The sequence below is a fragment of the Ornithorhynchus anatinus genome, chromosome 14 (assembly GCF_004115215.2).
Source record: "Ornithorhynchus anatinus isolate Pmale09 chromosome 14, mOrnAna1.pri.v4, whole genome shotgun sequence".
In the NCBI taxonomy this organism is placed as follows: domain Eukaryota; kingdom Metazoa; phylum Chordata; class Mammalia; order Monotremata; family Ornithorhynchidae; genus Ornithorhynchus; species Ornithorhynchus anatinus.
The window spans coordinates 63,750-79,511 of record NC_041741.1 but is presented as its reverse complement, the minus strand read 5'-3'; the positions used below and the strand labels follow the sequence as shown (position 1 = coordinate 79,511).

The 15,762-nt window shown below is 44.9% G+C and overlaps 1 protein-coding gene across 5 annotated transcripts in view; it reads left to right on the top strand.

Annotated features, from left to right (window-relative positions):
• The window catches only part of SYNE2 (spectrin repeat containing nuclear envelope protein 2), a 221,984-nt gene that overhangs the window by 169,419 nt on the left and 36,803 nt on the right, over positions 1–15,762 (top strand). For all 5 annotated transcript variants that reach the window (XM_029078794.2, XM_029078793.2, XM_029078792.2 and 2 more), the window contains exons 88-97: positions 339–543; positions 2,209–2,388; positions 3,486–3,614; positions 4,387–4,541; positions 4,639–4,786; positions 7,497–7,591; positions 10,361–10,595; positions 11,097–11,291; positions 12,191–12,316; positions 14,073–14,228. In XM_029078794.2, coding sequence (XP_028934627.1) covers positions 339–543; positions 2,209–2,388; positions 3,486–3,614; positions 4,387–4,541; positions 4,639–4,786; positions 7,497–7,591; positions 10,361–10,595; positions 11,097–11,291; positions 12,191–12,316; positions 14,073–14,228 — 1,624 coding nt within the window. The remainder of the gene's footprint in view (positions 1–338; positions 544–2,208; positions 2,389–3,485; positions 3,615–4,386; positions 4,542–4,638; positions 4,787–7,496; positions 7,592–10,360; positions 10,596–11,096; positions 11,292–12,190; positions 12,317–14,072; positions 14,229–15,762) is intronic.

The window sequence follows — 15,762 nt, the reverse complement described above, 5'->3', positions numbered from 1 at the left end:
ATAACCACCCTACCCCTAGCCCCACAGCAGTTATAAACATATCTTTAAATTACAGATTATAAATTATTTATTCATATTAATGTCTTTCTCCCCCCTTGCATTGTAAACTCCTTATGAGCAGGGAATGGATCTGCTAATTCTGTTTTATTGATTGATCAGAGATAGTCCAAGTGAGAAGTGTTGGCTTGGTTTGGGGTCAGATGGGCTAAAGGAAATCACAAGTGTGGGAGTAGAGTCAGTGGCCATCCTTGTTATGCTTGTTGGTTGGAGGGTGGTCCCCGAAAACAGGACTGGGGAAGGGGGCAAACTGGACCTGTTACCCTGTTGCCTGTTGCCAGGTGGACTCTGGTGAATCATGAGGTTGCAGAGCAGTTGCAGTGGGCCCAGGCTCTGTCACAACTTTGGGAATCCTACGTCACTTCCCTCACTGAGGCCATGGCAAAGCTGCAGCTGCAAGAGGAAAAGTATAATCAGCTGTTGGCGGTTAAGACGTCCGAAAGCAACACTGCCGAAATCCTGACTCAGAAGTTGCAGGATGTGAAGGTTGGTGCAAAGCCCCCTCACGGTGCCTTCGGGCGACTCTGAAGTGAGAATGTTGATTACGAAAGCTTCCATTTGGTTCACTTTAACCCTTCCTTTCAGATCATTCATATAAATAAGTAATGAATATTGCATTGTACTCTCCCAAGTGCTTAGTATAGTGCTCTGAATGCAGAAAAGTGTTCAGTAAATTCCATCAGTTCACTGATTGCTAAGAATCTGAATCTGCCACAGACCACTCCTGCAGAGCCCCTGGGCACAACTTCTTGATGTAGTCTTCAGTTCTTTTGCACAAAATCCCCCAGGCCAACAATATCTGGTGGGTCATATACAAGTAACTTCTGTCCCAGGCTGGCCCAAGAAATGAATTGTTTTCAGAATCTTTGCGAGTCTGCTCTTGTTTACGACGTGATTGCCCAGTTTGTGAATTCTTCATATGCTTTGCCTCTCCTCTTGCTGCCCAGCTTCTGGGCCCTTTTCTATCCATTGGCAGCCACCAGAGGGTGGACAGGAAAAGAGATAGGAGGCCAACTTGGAATCAGTCCATTTGGCTTCCAGGTAACAACTTATGATTTGACCTAACATGAGACACTTGGAGTTGGTGGGAATCGTGTACTTTGGCTCTCCCTATCCGTGATTCCCTGGAGAATTGGGAGTTGACTGTTTTCAGAAAGGTCTGGGACCGTACGATGCTCAGATGGAACTTTGGTGCTGCCATTTGCCTGGACTCCACTGGTGATCCCTGGACACCACTGCCAGTGGAAATGGCTGTTTGTGAAACCAAGGTGACTGATGTAACTCGCTCTTCTGGCAAATACTGCGGTGACGTGAACCTTCCACCTCTGGCTTTGCCTCATGAGGAATGGAGCACGTTCCAGTCTGCTACCCTTTGTTAGTCACAGATAATGACGCCCCGTCGAGTTCAGAGGGAAGGGGAGGAAAGAAGTCCCTGAATGGTGCCCCCAAATCCAAAATTTGACCCTTGTTGGGAGTAAGGGAAGCTATTCAGAGAGCTACTAACTCTTACTATTCGTCCTGCATTGGCCTTTTCAGCCACAAACGCACTCTTAGATGAATTTTCCCATCAGCGGCAAAAGGAATCTATTTGTATCGGCAGAGAGACAAAGGAAAATGATAAATCAGAATTCATCATAGGCGATAGAGCAGTGGCTCTTGGCAAAGGGTCACTTGATTTTATTGGGTACAAAGCAGGACATAAATGATTGATCAAGCTCTCTCCTGGGATCAGTGTTAGCTCACTGAGAGGCAGGCAGCTGTGTGCTCTGTGTAGAGTACTGTACTAAGTACTTGGGAGAGTACAATAACAGAGTTGGTAGACACAAGGCAGTTTTCTCTTGTGCTTGAGCTGACCAACATCTCTTCAAGCAGGGCAGTTCTAATAAAAGTAGATTAGATAAAGACAAAGAAACTTCTCTTGAAGTATTATTTCAGAGAGTCAAGAAGGAATAGAAAATGAAAACTATTCAATCCATGCAATTTCTCATTTGCCAACTTGAATATTGGCAAAGTGCTTTACCAGTGGCTGAAGTTTAGCTTTATGAATTTTGGAGGTCTGTCAAAAGAAGACCATTGCAAAGAGTCATGCACACACTCATGAAAAAACCATGCACCCTATGAAAAAATCCTTATTTTACTTTTTCACTGCAGGAACTGCAGCAAGACCTACAGAGCACACGTGAAGCTTTTCTCCAGAATTCAACATTAGTGGACCAGCTACTTCAGCGGGCAGGTCCAACTGCACAAGGCGTCCTCTCCCATCATTCATATTCACTCCAAAGGATTTCCTATTTGGAGAAGATGCTCCTTATAAAATCAAATGAATTTGAGGTAAATCTTAAATTATCTTCCACGGTCATTAGTAGTTTCGAGTCGCTGGTTACAGTTGGCGGTCAATGAATTTCAAATGATGAAAGAAGGGAAAGAGGAGCAGATGACTAAGTATTCATTCACTCATTCAATCGTATTTATTGAGCGCTATGTGTAGAGTGCTGTACTAAGCCCTTGGAATGTACAATTCATCAACAGAGACAATCCCTGCCCAACGACGGGCTCACAGTCTAAACGGGGATTGTGCAATATAGGCTTTTCTCACCTTGCCAAGTTATTTTATAACCCTTTTATCCCTTTCTCAATTTTCCTCTTTCTCCTTTTCTTTTTTTCCTTCCATTTTTAGCATCAAGTAATATCAATAATATAGTCCACCATCTCAATGCATTATCTGGAATTCATGGTTCTTCCAAACATTTTATTAATAATTATAATGATTATTGTGGGTAGAGAATGTGTCTTCAACTTTGTTATATTGTGTTCGCAAGTGCCTAGTACAATGTTCTGCACACAGGAAGTGCTCAAAAAATACAATGGATTGATTCACTGATGATAATTGTGTTTGTGATGTGCCAAGCCCTGCACTAGGTACTGACATAGATACAATGTAAGAAGAGTGGAGACAATATAATATCCTAATACAGAAATCTTTATCTTTAATTGGCTTAAAAAATGTATCTAATTTCTAGAATTTTTATATTTTCCTAATTTTTTTTCAAGTTCATGACTTCAAAATATAAATTATTTTCACTTGTTCCTTGACAGAATGAAATCCTTTCTAGCTAGTTGAGTCATGCTGCCTCCCCCAGGGACCTAACAAAAGAATTGTGTTTTTGCTGAGGTTTTATTTTAAGCAGCTTAGTGGGGCTTGAAAGTGTGGGTCTCTCCAAGCACTCATCACTAAGGTGCCTCTGGCTCATCACATCCGCAAAGATACAGATTAAATGCTGGGAGGACAAGTTAGGATGACCTGAAAATACATAAGTATAAGAAGACATTACAAATGATACTATAGCAAAAATCATAATCGAGACTGACATGTTTTCGGGAGTGCTTGAGATCAATATATTGAGTGTAAAATGTGTCTCTCTTTCCAGTTTGTCCTTTCCCAACTCAGGGACTTCAAGGATCGCTTGGAATCTCTGGAAGGCCATATCAAGGATCCAGTCAAGAGTCTGGACCAACTGAGCCTTCAGGGAGAAGGGGAGAATCCCGAACCAACTTTGGTAGGGCCCCATCTTACCTGTTCCAAGGTTTTACCTGCAGCTCTCTTGGAACATGGTGGGTTGTGCCTTCGCTGGACTGGAGCTGAAGGGACCCACATTCCTGCATATAGGCCATTTGCTCCAAGACTGTGCTGTTCCCTACCCTATCCATATCAGCTCGCGTTGACTCACAAAAGTTCCCTGATTCCCTCGCAAAGCACTCATCAACGTGCACAATGAAAACTCATGCGATGGGGTAACTGAGTAGACTTTGATTAACCTTGAAAAGCCAGGGCAGCTACATGTACCCTTAGGAATGAGAACAAGGGCTAATTCCCATCATGCTGCCAGGAAGAATCATTAAGACTTTAGGGAACAGTCTTTGTTTCCCTTAATTCTTGGCAGCTTAGGGGAATATGTAACAGTTTATGTTAATATTGGGAACACAAGATGCTTTGAGCTCAAAAATTAATTTGTGCATTTCTATGATCTCTTTCAAAGTTCTAAAATACCACTGCATTTTATCCCCTTTACTCTTGAAAAAACTGAGAAATATTTAATGTAATAGCCTGTCAGAGTTCAGAGACTGTGATGGCAGTGATGAGAGTAGAACTCAGAGAATCTGAGTTTGTTCTCCTTCACACTCAACCCCCCTTAAACATCCTTAAAGATTATTTTTTTATGGGTAATTCAGGGGATTTGTGCCTTAAACCTGCCAATACCCAAAGAAAACTTTTCGAGTTTATCAGCATCAAAAGAAAATTCATGAAAGGACCTTTTTTTTTTTTAACAGAACCACATGTTGGCACTAACAGCATTATCTCCTGACATCGAATATTTGAATAGAGAAAGCTTCAAGCTGCCCCTGAGCGACGTCACTGTAAAGACACTGCACAATCTGAACCGGCAGTGGGCTCAGGCAACAGCAGCAGCAGTGGAACAATGCAGGTTAGAAAAAAATATCCTTGACAAGTTCTGTGTGAAATGAGAATTGTCTGACAGGTCTGACTTTGTGAAATAATTGTTCCCTGTCTCTTCGTTGCAGTGAGGTTCAGGGAATTCAGTCCAAAGAAAAGAAGTTTCTTCAGAAATATGAGAAGTGGGTAGAATTTGTGGAGAAGATGGAAGAGACACTGAAAATGAATATTGCTGGCAGACCTGAAGATCTTTTGGAACAGCAGAAAATATTTGAGGTAAAATCTTTAAACCAGGGATCTGAGTGTTTTAGTAAGCAAAATATTTTGAAATATACTACGTTAGAATCTGTTCCTTTAGAAACAGACTTGACTCCTAGTGGAGCCTAAAATGCTGTGCTTCCACTTTCTTTAAAAAAACCTGTGTGTGACATTTTTGGAGCTTTTTTGTCCCGTTGCTTTGTTTAAATGGTATGCTGATTTAAATCTTCCAAGGTTGTGGATTTGTACTAATGCTTGGGAGAGTTCAACATAACAGAGTTGGTAGACACATTCTGTGCTCACAAGGAGGTTAAAGTCTCGAGGGGGAGACTGTGAGCTCCTTGTGAGCAGAGAACTCTGTCTCAAACGTCAGGAAGCAGGATGATCTAGTGGAAGGACCGCAGAGCGGGGAGGCAGGAGGCATGAGTGCTAGTCCCAGGCCTTCCATTGGCCTGCGGGGTGAGCTTGGGCGTGTCACTTTCTCTCTGGTTTTGTTTTCTTATCAGCAAAATGACTACAGTAATGTTTGCTTCTCCTTGTCCTAAGGGTAGGTGAGGACAAAATGAGATGTTTGGTGAAAACCAAATTCAGATTAATAGTATCCTTTTTCTCTTCCTCTTCTCCTCCTCCTCCTCCTCATCAGGTGTTTCCGACCACTCAAGGTACACTCTGCCAATATCAGAATATCTGGAAAGGTTTGGGAGAGAGCTGGCTGGGGACTTGGGTTGGAAAGGCAAATTGGGGACATTCACCCTCCTAGAACCTTGCAGGGAGTTGGAGGGGCGGCTCCTAGCTGCCCCCCACCGTTTTGGCTGCAGGCTGGAAAGAGGAGCCCTCCAAAATTGAGACTTCAGGTCTTGGTTCACAGGTCTGTCTTGTCCCCTGTGGACACCCTGGCAGGTGGACCTCATAATAATAATAATGTTGGTATTTAAGCGCTTACTATGTGCAGAGCACTGTTCTAAGTGCTGGGGTAGATATAGGGTAATCAGGTTGTCCCACATGAGGCTCACAGTTAATCCCCATTTTACAGATGAGGTAACTGAGGCTCAGAGAAGTTAAGTGACTTGCCCACAGTCACACAGCTGACAAGTGGCAGAGCCGGGAGTCGAACCTGTGACCTCTGACTCCAAAGCCCAGGCTCTTTCCACTGCGCCACGCAGCTTCCCCTAAGTCCATCTCAACTAAGACCAGGATGGTCTGTGACTTAATATATCTCCCCTGTCACTCTGGGCTGTCACTCAACTTGCTTCATCATTTCAGTCCCCCTTTTCCTCTGGCCGTTGCCACAGTGGCTGGATTTTGCGCTCCCTCCATTGGTAGATCCCAGGATGAAGAGCTGCTTCGGTATCATCCCAGATCTATTATTCTGCCTCTTGCTTCTCCAGATCTCTACTCTCTCTATGCTTGTCTTTCCTCTCCAAGTCTGTGCTGTCTCCATCTCTGTTTCTCCTGTCTCTGCTTCAGGTCTCTACTCTCTTGATCTCTGACTCTTCTGTCTCCTCTCCAGGTCCCTGCCCTCTGCACCTCTGAATCTTCTCTTTCCTCTCTCCTCCCCAGGTTCTACCCAGGTGGGACACAGTTCCTGTCTCACATGGGGCCCTATAGTCTAAGGGGGAGGGAGAACAGGTATTTAATTTCCATTTCAAAGATGAGGAAACAGAGAAGTTAAGTTTCTTCCCCCAAGTTCACACAGCAGGCGAGTGGGAGAGCTGTGATTAGAGCCCAGGTCTCATGACTACTGGACTTGTGCTCGTTCTACTAGGTCGCACTGCTTCTGAGCTTGGACAGGACCTCTGATCAACAGCAAGTGGCTGTGAATCTTGGGCAAACATTAGACAGCTCTTCTCTAGGACAATTCATTCTCAAGAGAATGTGGGCTTTTATACATTATTGGTTCTAGCTGAGAGCATATTTGCAATTTTTATGTTGAATCTCAATCAAGGCCAGAACGGATGGCAGGTCACTGTCTTGAGTTGCCCAAACCACTCCCCATGTGGCACTGCTGGCACACACACCCTTGGGCAGAGTGGTCTCAGGGCCAGGAACGTGACTTTCCATAGGTTTGGGAGCAATGACAGTAACCTCTGAGGTTTGGATTTTCCGTTCTCCTAGAGGGAGCTCGCCAGTGGTTCCCAGTCAGTTAATTCTTGCACACACACACACACACACACACACACACACACACACACACACACACACACACTCTCTCTCTCTCTCTCTCTCTCTCTCTCTCTCTCTCTCTCTCTCTCTCTCTTTTCTCCCACCTCCTCTTTAGTCCTGCAACTACTTCTGTTCAAAAGATCGAATGTGTATCTAATGGATTCTGCATCCCAGCTGTGTACTGAAGGGCGTGATTCATGGCAGTCTGTATGGGCCATGACTTGATGGTGTGTCTCATTGAAAAATTAGAAGTCTCTGGATGGAAGACCTTTCCCTTTAGTTGGGAATTGCTTGGACAAGTATTCTTCTATTAAGAAATGCAGCATTTTCTAAGACTGTGCCCTCCTTACAGTGTTGGTCAGGTAGAGTTAAAAAAAAAAACACCCCAAAACAGGTGATACAGGTCATACATTTTCCCAAACCCAAAAGTGCAGTGCTCTGCATGCAGGCGATGCTCAGTAAATACCATTGATTTATTGAACATTACCTAAACCTTAATTTAAAATGTCTAATAAAGAAAATTAACTATGCAAATCTTCATGTTGTGTTTTGACAATACTCGCAGATGTTGCAGGGGGAGATTTCTGTGAACCAACATATTGCCAGTTCTGTCACCATCCAGTCCCTTCACCTGCTAGAAGCAGCACAAATAGAGAACAGGTAAGATGTTTCTTTGGGGTGCCCTAAGGCTTGGAGGATGGAATGTGATGAGCACAGTATCAGGATGTCTAACCTCTTCTAGTTGACTCGGGATGAGTTTTTTAACTGACCGAAGCCAGGAAAAGTAGTCCAAAATGGGCTACTCCCGGGAGAGGAAAAGTTAGGGGTATTTGATGATACATCCCTAAGCATTTATATGGCATTGTCAAAGGCAGAATCCTGGACTGTACATGTCTAGTCTGCTTGCATCCTTCAGGTATGCCTAGATTAGGGTTGTAGAAGGTTATGCCCCAGGTTACGTGGTAATATACTATGGTGGGTGTTGTCTTTCGGACAGTGTAATAGCCCAAAAGATTTTCTTGGAAAACCCTAGCTTGTAAAGAATGCATTAGGTACAGTGAAATCTCGATCATCTAGCTCAGCCGACCTGCAAAACTGAGAAACAGTGATATTCACCAAACAGCTACAGGCCAAAGGGAAAATGGTTAAGTACTCAAATTTTCACTCAAACAGGCACCACACTAGCCCAGGTGTTCTTCATGTCTCACCTCGACTACTGTATCAGCCCCTTTGCTGACTGACTTCCTTGACTCCAGTGGCTCCCCTCTCCAATTCATATTTTACTCTGCTGCCCATGTCATTTTTCTAAACCATCATTTTGCCCAGAACTCCCAAGCCTCAGAAGTCTCCAATGCCAACCCGTTTCTTGCCACATCATGCAGAAACTCCCGACGACTGGTGTTAAGGCACACAATCAGTTCTTTCCCCCCTGCTTACCTCTTTTTTTCTCTCCTACTACACCTCAGCTCGCATGCTCCATTTCTCTCAAGCCAACCTCTTCACCGTACCTTATTTCTTGTCTTTCCTGCCACTGACAAATTGCTCACATCCCCACTCCTGCCTGGAAATTCATCCCCACTTCACACCAAACAGTCCACTGCTCTCCCCAATTCCTTTCTGAAATCACATCTCTAGGACACCTTCCCCAATTCATTTCTTCAACTCCCCACGCTGTTTCTTTTTATGGCATTGGTTAAATGCTTACTGTGTCAAACACTGTTCTAAGCATTGGGGTAGATACCGGTTAATTTGTTCAGACACAGTTCCTGTCCCAGTTCACAGTCTAAGTAGGAGGGAGAAAAGGTATTTAATCCCCATTTTACTGTTGAGGAAACTAAGGCACAGAGAAGGTGAGTGATTTGTCCAAGTTCACACAGTAAGCAATTGGCAGACCTGGAATTAGAACCCAGGTCCTCTGACTCCCAGGCCCAGGCTCTTTCCAGTAGGCCATGCAGCTTCCCCACACTATATCACACAACTACTACCTAAGCACATAAATACGTACACCCCCTCTTTGCACTTAGGTACAGATTGTTATACTCTCAGGCCTCTTCCTACCCATAGTTTATTTTGCTGCCTCCCCTGCTAGACTGTAAGCTCCTTGAGAGCAGGAGGGATCATGTCTGCCAATTCTGTTGTATTTTCCCAAGTGCTTAGTTCAGAGCTCTGCACACAGTAGATGCTCAATAAATGTTATATTCATGAATTGAAAACAGTGGCCCGCATTTGTCGACTTCATCTGATTCATTAGAAAATTAACATAATTAGTTAATTATGGTATCTGTTGAGCTCTATGAGCACAGCACTGTACTAAAGGTACAAGGTAATCATATCAGACACGGTCCCTGTCCCATATGGAGCTCACAGTCTAAGTAATAATAATAATAATGTTGGTATTTGTTAAGCGCTTACTATGTGCAGAGCACTGTTCTAAGCGCTGGGGTAAACACACGGGAATCAGGTTGTCCCACGTGGGGCTCACAGTCTTAATCCCCATTTTACAGATGAGGGAACTGAGGCACAGAGAAGTTAAGTGACTTGCCCACAGACATCAGGCATTTAGTTTCCATTTTACAGATGAGGTAACAGAGGCACGGAGAAGTTAAATGACTTGCCCAAGTCACTTCGTGGTGTAGCTGGGATTAGACTGAGAAGGAGTATGGCCTGGTGGATAGAGGGCCTTGAGTCAGAAGGACCTGGGTTCTAATCCAGGCTCCTCCACCTGTCTGCTGTGACCTTGGGCAAGTCACTTAACTTCTCTGTACCTCAGTTTCCTCATCCATAAAATGGGTATTAAAATTGTGAGCCCCATGTGGGACAGGGACTGTGTCCAGTCTGATTATCTTGTATCTGCCCTAGTGCTTAGTATAGTGCCTGGCACATAGTAAGCACTAGTACCTGGCACCTAGTAAGTGCTAGTACCTGGCACATAGTAAGCACTTAACAAAAACCACTATTATTATTATGATTTTATTATTATTATTAGAACCCAGATCCTGTGACTTCCAGGCCCATGCTCTTTCCCCTAGGCCATGCTGCTTCTGAATTGTTTGAACAGCTGCAAAAAAACAAAGTCCCAGTTCATGATATTGGACATGTCCCACTCAGGGAATCAGAGTCCCTCCCTAGTGATCAGTTCTCTTTTTGCCAAACTCCTCATTTCCATCCATGTTAGCAACTTGGCATTTGGCAAAATGTATTTTTACGCAGCTTCTGTCTATTTGAGGAAATGTTCATCCTACTTGTTGGCTCAATACCAATCTGATTCGAGTCCCCTTGAGCTTGTTTGCATCATCTTTGGTTTGTTTGATGCACAGATGCTAAACTGTAAGTAGCACCACAGATCCAAAATCTGTTGTTCTGTTTTTGGATTTTTAGCCTCAACTCCAAGACCTGTAATAACACTCAGTAAATATTTGTGTCTTTAAGAACGGAGTTCATTTCCAAACTCACAATGTTGAAGGAGATGTGGCAAAGTGTTACCCTAAGGGCTCAGCAAAGGAAGAATGACATTGACGGACTCGTGAAGCAATGGCAAGGCTTTAACACTTTGCTGAAGAATCTGATGAGATTCCTTAATGGCACCATCCACTTCCTGACAGCCATTAAGAGTCAGGATTGCTACCGACTTTGCGAAATTATAAGTCTGATTCACGACCTCAAGGTACTCTTTTTAAAGTCATCATTAACTGGGTGGTGAGATTCTCGCTGGCTTGGCTAATTGGCTTTGTTTTTCCATTTTATATGTGCATTTAGACTAACTGAAAGTGAAGCTGAAAGACATTTAATTTGGAGAAAAATGGGTCTTTCCTTTTTTATGGCCAGAATAAAATGCTTTAGGAAACATTAGAAGCTATGAAAATCTTGCCTAGTTGTTGTTGGTGAAAAAAGAAATAACAGTGCCATGTGCACTTTGTCTTTGATCAGCGAGCATGTTCTTAAATGAGCCCCCTTAGTGAGCGAGGTCTCAGAAAAGGCCCGTTTGTTGTCCTGATCTGTCCCTGAGAAGGATAGTTGTAGTCCCCTATTCAAGTAAAATCTTTTGTCCCTCCACTCTCCTAACTTCCTATCTATAACTATTCTACTTGTCAAGTTTGAAGAATGAAAGAAAAGCAGCTAAATTGTCCTGCCATATTTCCACCTTAATTAAAATGTTTTCTTTCAGAATAAAGAAATCATTTTTCAGAGGATGCAGATTCCCTACTCACTGACCTTAACAGCTGGAGAACAGTTACTAAACACATCCGATCCAGAGACCAAGAACTCCCTCAAAATGAAAATCAAGCTCCTGCAGGATGAATGGAAAACCACACGGCTTCAGTTGGAGGAGGAGCTGAAGCGCTTGAGAAATATTGTAGAGGTAAAACAGCTTTGACCATAAATATCCCGACACCTTTTGTTCAACTTGTGCTAAAATACAGTCTTTGTGAGATATCTCACCCAGTTTAATTTCCAAGGAGCCTGGTGAGCACCCAGGATGCCTTACGCTAAGGAAAGGGAAAGATAGGGTGGGACAGATTTAATACCCTTTATGGGATAACACTAAGTTTCTTAAAACTGAGATCATTTTGATACTCCTGTTTTTGAACAGGACAATTATTTGGACTTACAGCCCCCCAAATCCAGCCTCTTGAATCCAGTCTTAGCTAAGCTAAGAGAGTGGATTTGCAGCAAGTGGTCACTTCGTTGCTAAATGTGGCGGGGGATGGTGTGGATGGTGGCCCCATGGCCAATTAATCGGGGAGGTGACACCTCAGACATCCGCCTGAACGTGTTAACCCCATTCTACTCCAGTCACGTTAGCACATGCAGCTGGCACGGCCTGGCATCTTACCCCTTTCCAAAATTGGCAGTGAGAGGCAGAGTGCTCTTCAGTAGGGATTGGGTCTGATCCCAGTGGCCCCAGGCAGCCAATCCCAGGGCTCCCAGCAGTACTTCAATTTATCCCCCTTACCCCCAACTCCACAAGTGAGTTGCCCCCATCCGCTTGCAACCATCCCCCCTCCAGAGCTGTCTCCCATCAGCATTGAACTTCTTTCTTCTTCCTCATCACCCCATTCTGTTCCTGGCCTTGGTTTTGGTACACTTGTTTCATCTTTGGAAGTGAAATTTGCATGGTGCTTCTAAACTCATCATTCCTCAGTGTGATCTTTTCTGGACTTGACTAGCTCAAGGTCTTACCGTCCCATCTACTTGTAACTTTAATTGACGTTGGGTTTGGGTTTTGTTGAGTTTTTTTGACTTTTTTTTTTTTTCCAGACCTGGGACAGGTGCGAAAAACAAATCAAGGAACTGGGAAGTCGACTGCAAATTTTGAAGGAAAAAATTAAAGCACCTCTCCCAGAACAGCATGACGAGCTCTATAAAGACAAGGAACTGATTAAGGTATTGAACTGAAGCTCTGTATGGTTGTCATCCTGGTTGTCATTCAAACCTTCAGGAGAATGTAACACAGAAATTTGGCATTGACTTTAGAAGAGGCTACACTTCCAGCTCTCCAAATTACAAGCCTCATCAAAGTCCAAGGGATGGTCATTCAGGATTTGCTTTGTGTGACTGTGCCCCAGTGGCACATGCACCCAAGGAGACACAGGTGGAGGGATTATCAACCCCGGGCAGTCAGCCACAAATGCCACATCCAGTTCCTTGGGAAGTTCCATCGGTGATGCTCCGTATCAAGTGGAAAGAGGGGATCAATCCTGGAATTGTCAGTCTGTGGCACTGAAGCTAAGTTGTCCTCATTACAGGTGCCCAAATAATGGGGATGATGAGGGCAGCAGCCCCCACCGACCTGGGACCATGGGGTGGCACATTAGCTTCAGCCTCATAGCTTTTCTGGAGAGGGAGAGTGGCAGTGAGGAGCTCACTCCATTTCTTGAAGCCAGAAAGGGGCAGGAACCACCTCATCTCAAAAATCTCATCAAAAGAAGCAGCGTGGCTCAGTGGAAAGAGCATGGGCTTTGGAGTCAGGGCTCATGAGTTCGAATCCCAGCTCTGCCACTTGTCGGCTGTGTGACTGTGGGCAAGTCACTTAACTTCTCTGTGCCTCAGTTCCCTCATCTGTAAAATGGGGATTAAGACTGTGAGCCCCACGTGGGACAACCTGATTCCCCTATGTCTACCCCAGCGCTTAGAACAGTGCTCGGCACATAGTAAGCGCTTAACAAATACCAACATTATTATTATTATTAAGAAATGTCTTCCCTAACGGAAATCATTTTATTTATGGTTTTCCCCCAGAACGGACGTTTTAAGAGTCGAGGATTAGGGAAACACATTTTCCAAAGTTTCCGAAATTGTGACCAAGATCGAAGCCAGTTCGCCTAGCTGAAAAAGCACCCCTTCCGTAACTCCCGGATTCACTTTCCTCCCTTTCATTCATTCATTCATTCATTCAGTCAGTCAGTCGTATTTATTAAGCGCTTCTTGTGTGCAGAGCACTGTACTAAGCGTTTGGGAAAGTACAATACAGCAGTAAAGAGAGGCAGTTCCTGCCCACAACGAGCTCACAGGCTAGAGCTGTGAGAGCCGTAGATACCTTGTATCTAACCCAACGCCTAGAACAGTGCTCAGCACATGGTAAGCGCTTAAGAAATACCACCATTACTGTTATTACAGAGGGGAAGACAGACATCAATACAAATAAACAGACACCAATCCAAAATCAAATTACAGATATATGCACGATTGCTGTGGAGCGGGGAGAGGGGCGAAGAGCCAAGGGAGCAAGTCTGTCCCTCCTCTCGTCTCGCCCCCCCATCCCTGCTCCCTCCTCTCTCCCACCTTCTCTTCCCATCCCCCGTTCCCTTCTCTCCCCTCCCCCCCTTCTCTCCCTTCTGTCTCCTTGCCCAGTCCGTCTCCCTTCCTCCTCCTTCCCCTCAGTCAACTCCAAGACCTCAGTGTGGCAGTAACAAGAACAGGAAACTCTTCTTTTAAGGGGCCGGTGCTGCAACGCCGGGAACTGCACGCCCCCTTACCGCACCCGCCCGGGAATCTCTGCCCGGGAATCCCTGCCCTGGACGTTGTCCTGCCCGTTTTCCGGCCGGCTCCCTCCCAATCTCCCCCCTCCTCCCGCCCCCTGGGAAGCCCGGGAAGCAGGCCTCGGGAGGCAGGCCGCGGAACCCTTTGTGTCCGAATGCAGGAGCTGGAGACCTCCTTGTCCACCTGGGCCCCAAACCTCCAAGAAGTCCGGACCCCCAAGGCCGCCTTAGCCCGGCTCCTCCTGGAGGAAGACGTCCTGGCTTGCGAGGAGCAGATCGAGCGGCTGCACGGACAATGGGAAGAACTGTGCAACAGGGTGAGTCGGCGGGGCTCCCCCAAGCCCGAGGCCGTTGGAAGCCCACCCTGCGACCAAAGCGGCCACAGAGTTTCGGGAGAGGAGTTTGGGCTGTGGGTTGTCTTCGCCGGAGTGGGGTGGAGCCAGCCAGCCCCGAGACTCCGGGGAGACGGGTAAACCATCCCGCCCTTTGTTTCTAGTCCAGAAGGTGGAAAACTCGGCCATCCGACCCTTTAAAGTAAGGGTCAGCCGAGGAGAGAAATGGTCACCTTTCTCCCCCCTCACCCAGCTTGTCAGGTCGGTCAGAAGAGGGGTCGGGGACACATTAAGGTTTCTTAAAGGAGGGAGGAGAAGAAGCGGAGGTCTCTTCGGACTTTCCGTAATAACACTCCCGAGTTTAACTTTACAGGTAACGGTGGGGCCACCCCAACGAGGTCTACCAGGGATAGTGGAATAATATACTTTGCTGGAGAAAATTTGTTTTCAAATGAAATGTCAAAAGATGTTTAAAAACTCAGTATAAATGTTCAGTGGTAAGACTAATTTTGGCAAGTGTGTACTAGCCCATCTGTTATAATAATAAGTGATTATGATATTTTAAGTGCTTACTGTTGGCCAAGTGCTATACTAAGCACTGGGGGAGATACAAGATCATCAGGTCCCGCGGAGGGCTCCCGGTCTGAAGAAGGAGAACTGGTATTGAAACCCCATTTTGCAGATGAAGGAACTCATGCACGGAGAAGAGAAGTGATTTTCCCAAGGTCACACAGCAGACAGGTGGTGGAGGCAGAATTAGAACCCAGGTGTGCCGACTCTCAGGCTCTTGCTCTCTATCTTTGTGTTACCTGCATACCAGAGAAAAAAATGAATCCAAGCATTTGAAAGGGTTGGTTTAAAGGACAGAACATAGGTGTAAAGTAGCAATGAATAAATGAAGCCTCTCCTGGTTTCACATGCTTGTGAACTGGAGAAGCTAAAGACTTTTAAAAAACCAAAGCATTTTAAAGCAGCCTGAAACTGAACAAAGGGAGAACAGTTGAGCAGAGACGGCTCTTAAAATTCAAGACCGACGGTAGAAAATATACTTTCCTTTGTTATTGCGAAATGCCAGTCTTATTACCGGGCAGTCATTTCCAAGTTAAATGGATAATCATCATTCTCATCATCAACGGTAATTATTGAGCGCTTACTATGTGCAGAGCACTGTACTAAGTGCTTGGGTGAGTACAATAGAGTTGGCATAAGTGTTCCCTCCCCAAGAGGAGTTTCAGTTCACTTTCACAGTGTTAGCCTCATCCAGAGACTATGTTCCATTTACTTGATTTTTCCCAAAGGAGCATTTCCAGGGTGTGGGGTTACACTGTAGAGGATGTTAAACTAGTAAGCCATTATTATTATCAATTAAAATATGAACTGTGGTAATGCTGCTCCAGGTGTCCGATAAATGGCTTCAAATAGATGATGATTGAAGGTATGCCTGTGTATTTCTGGACATTCGCTAACTAGAAAGGCAACTCAGATGCATTGGCATTGTGAGTTAGAAGCTAAGGAGGAT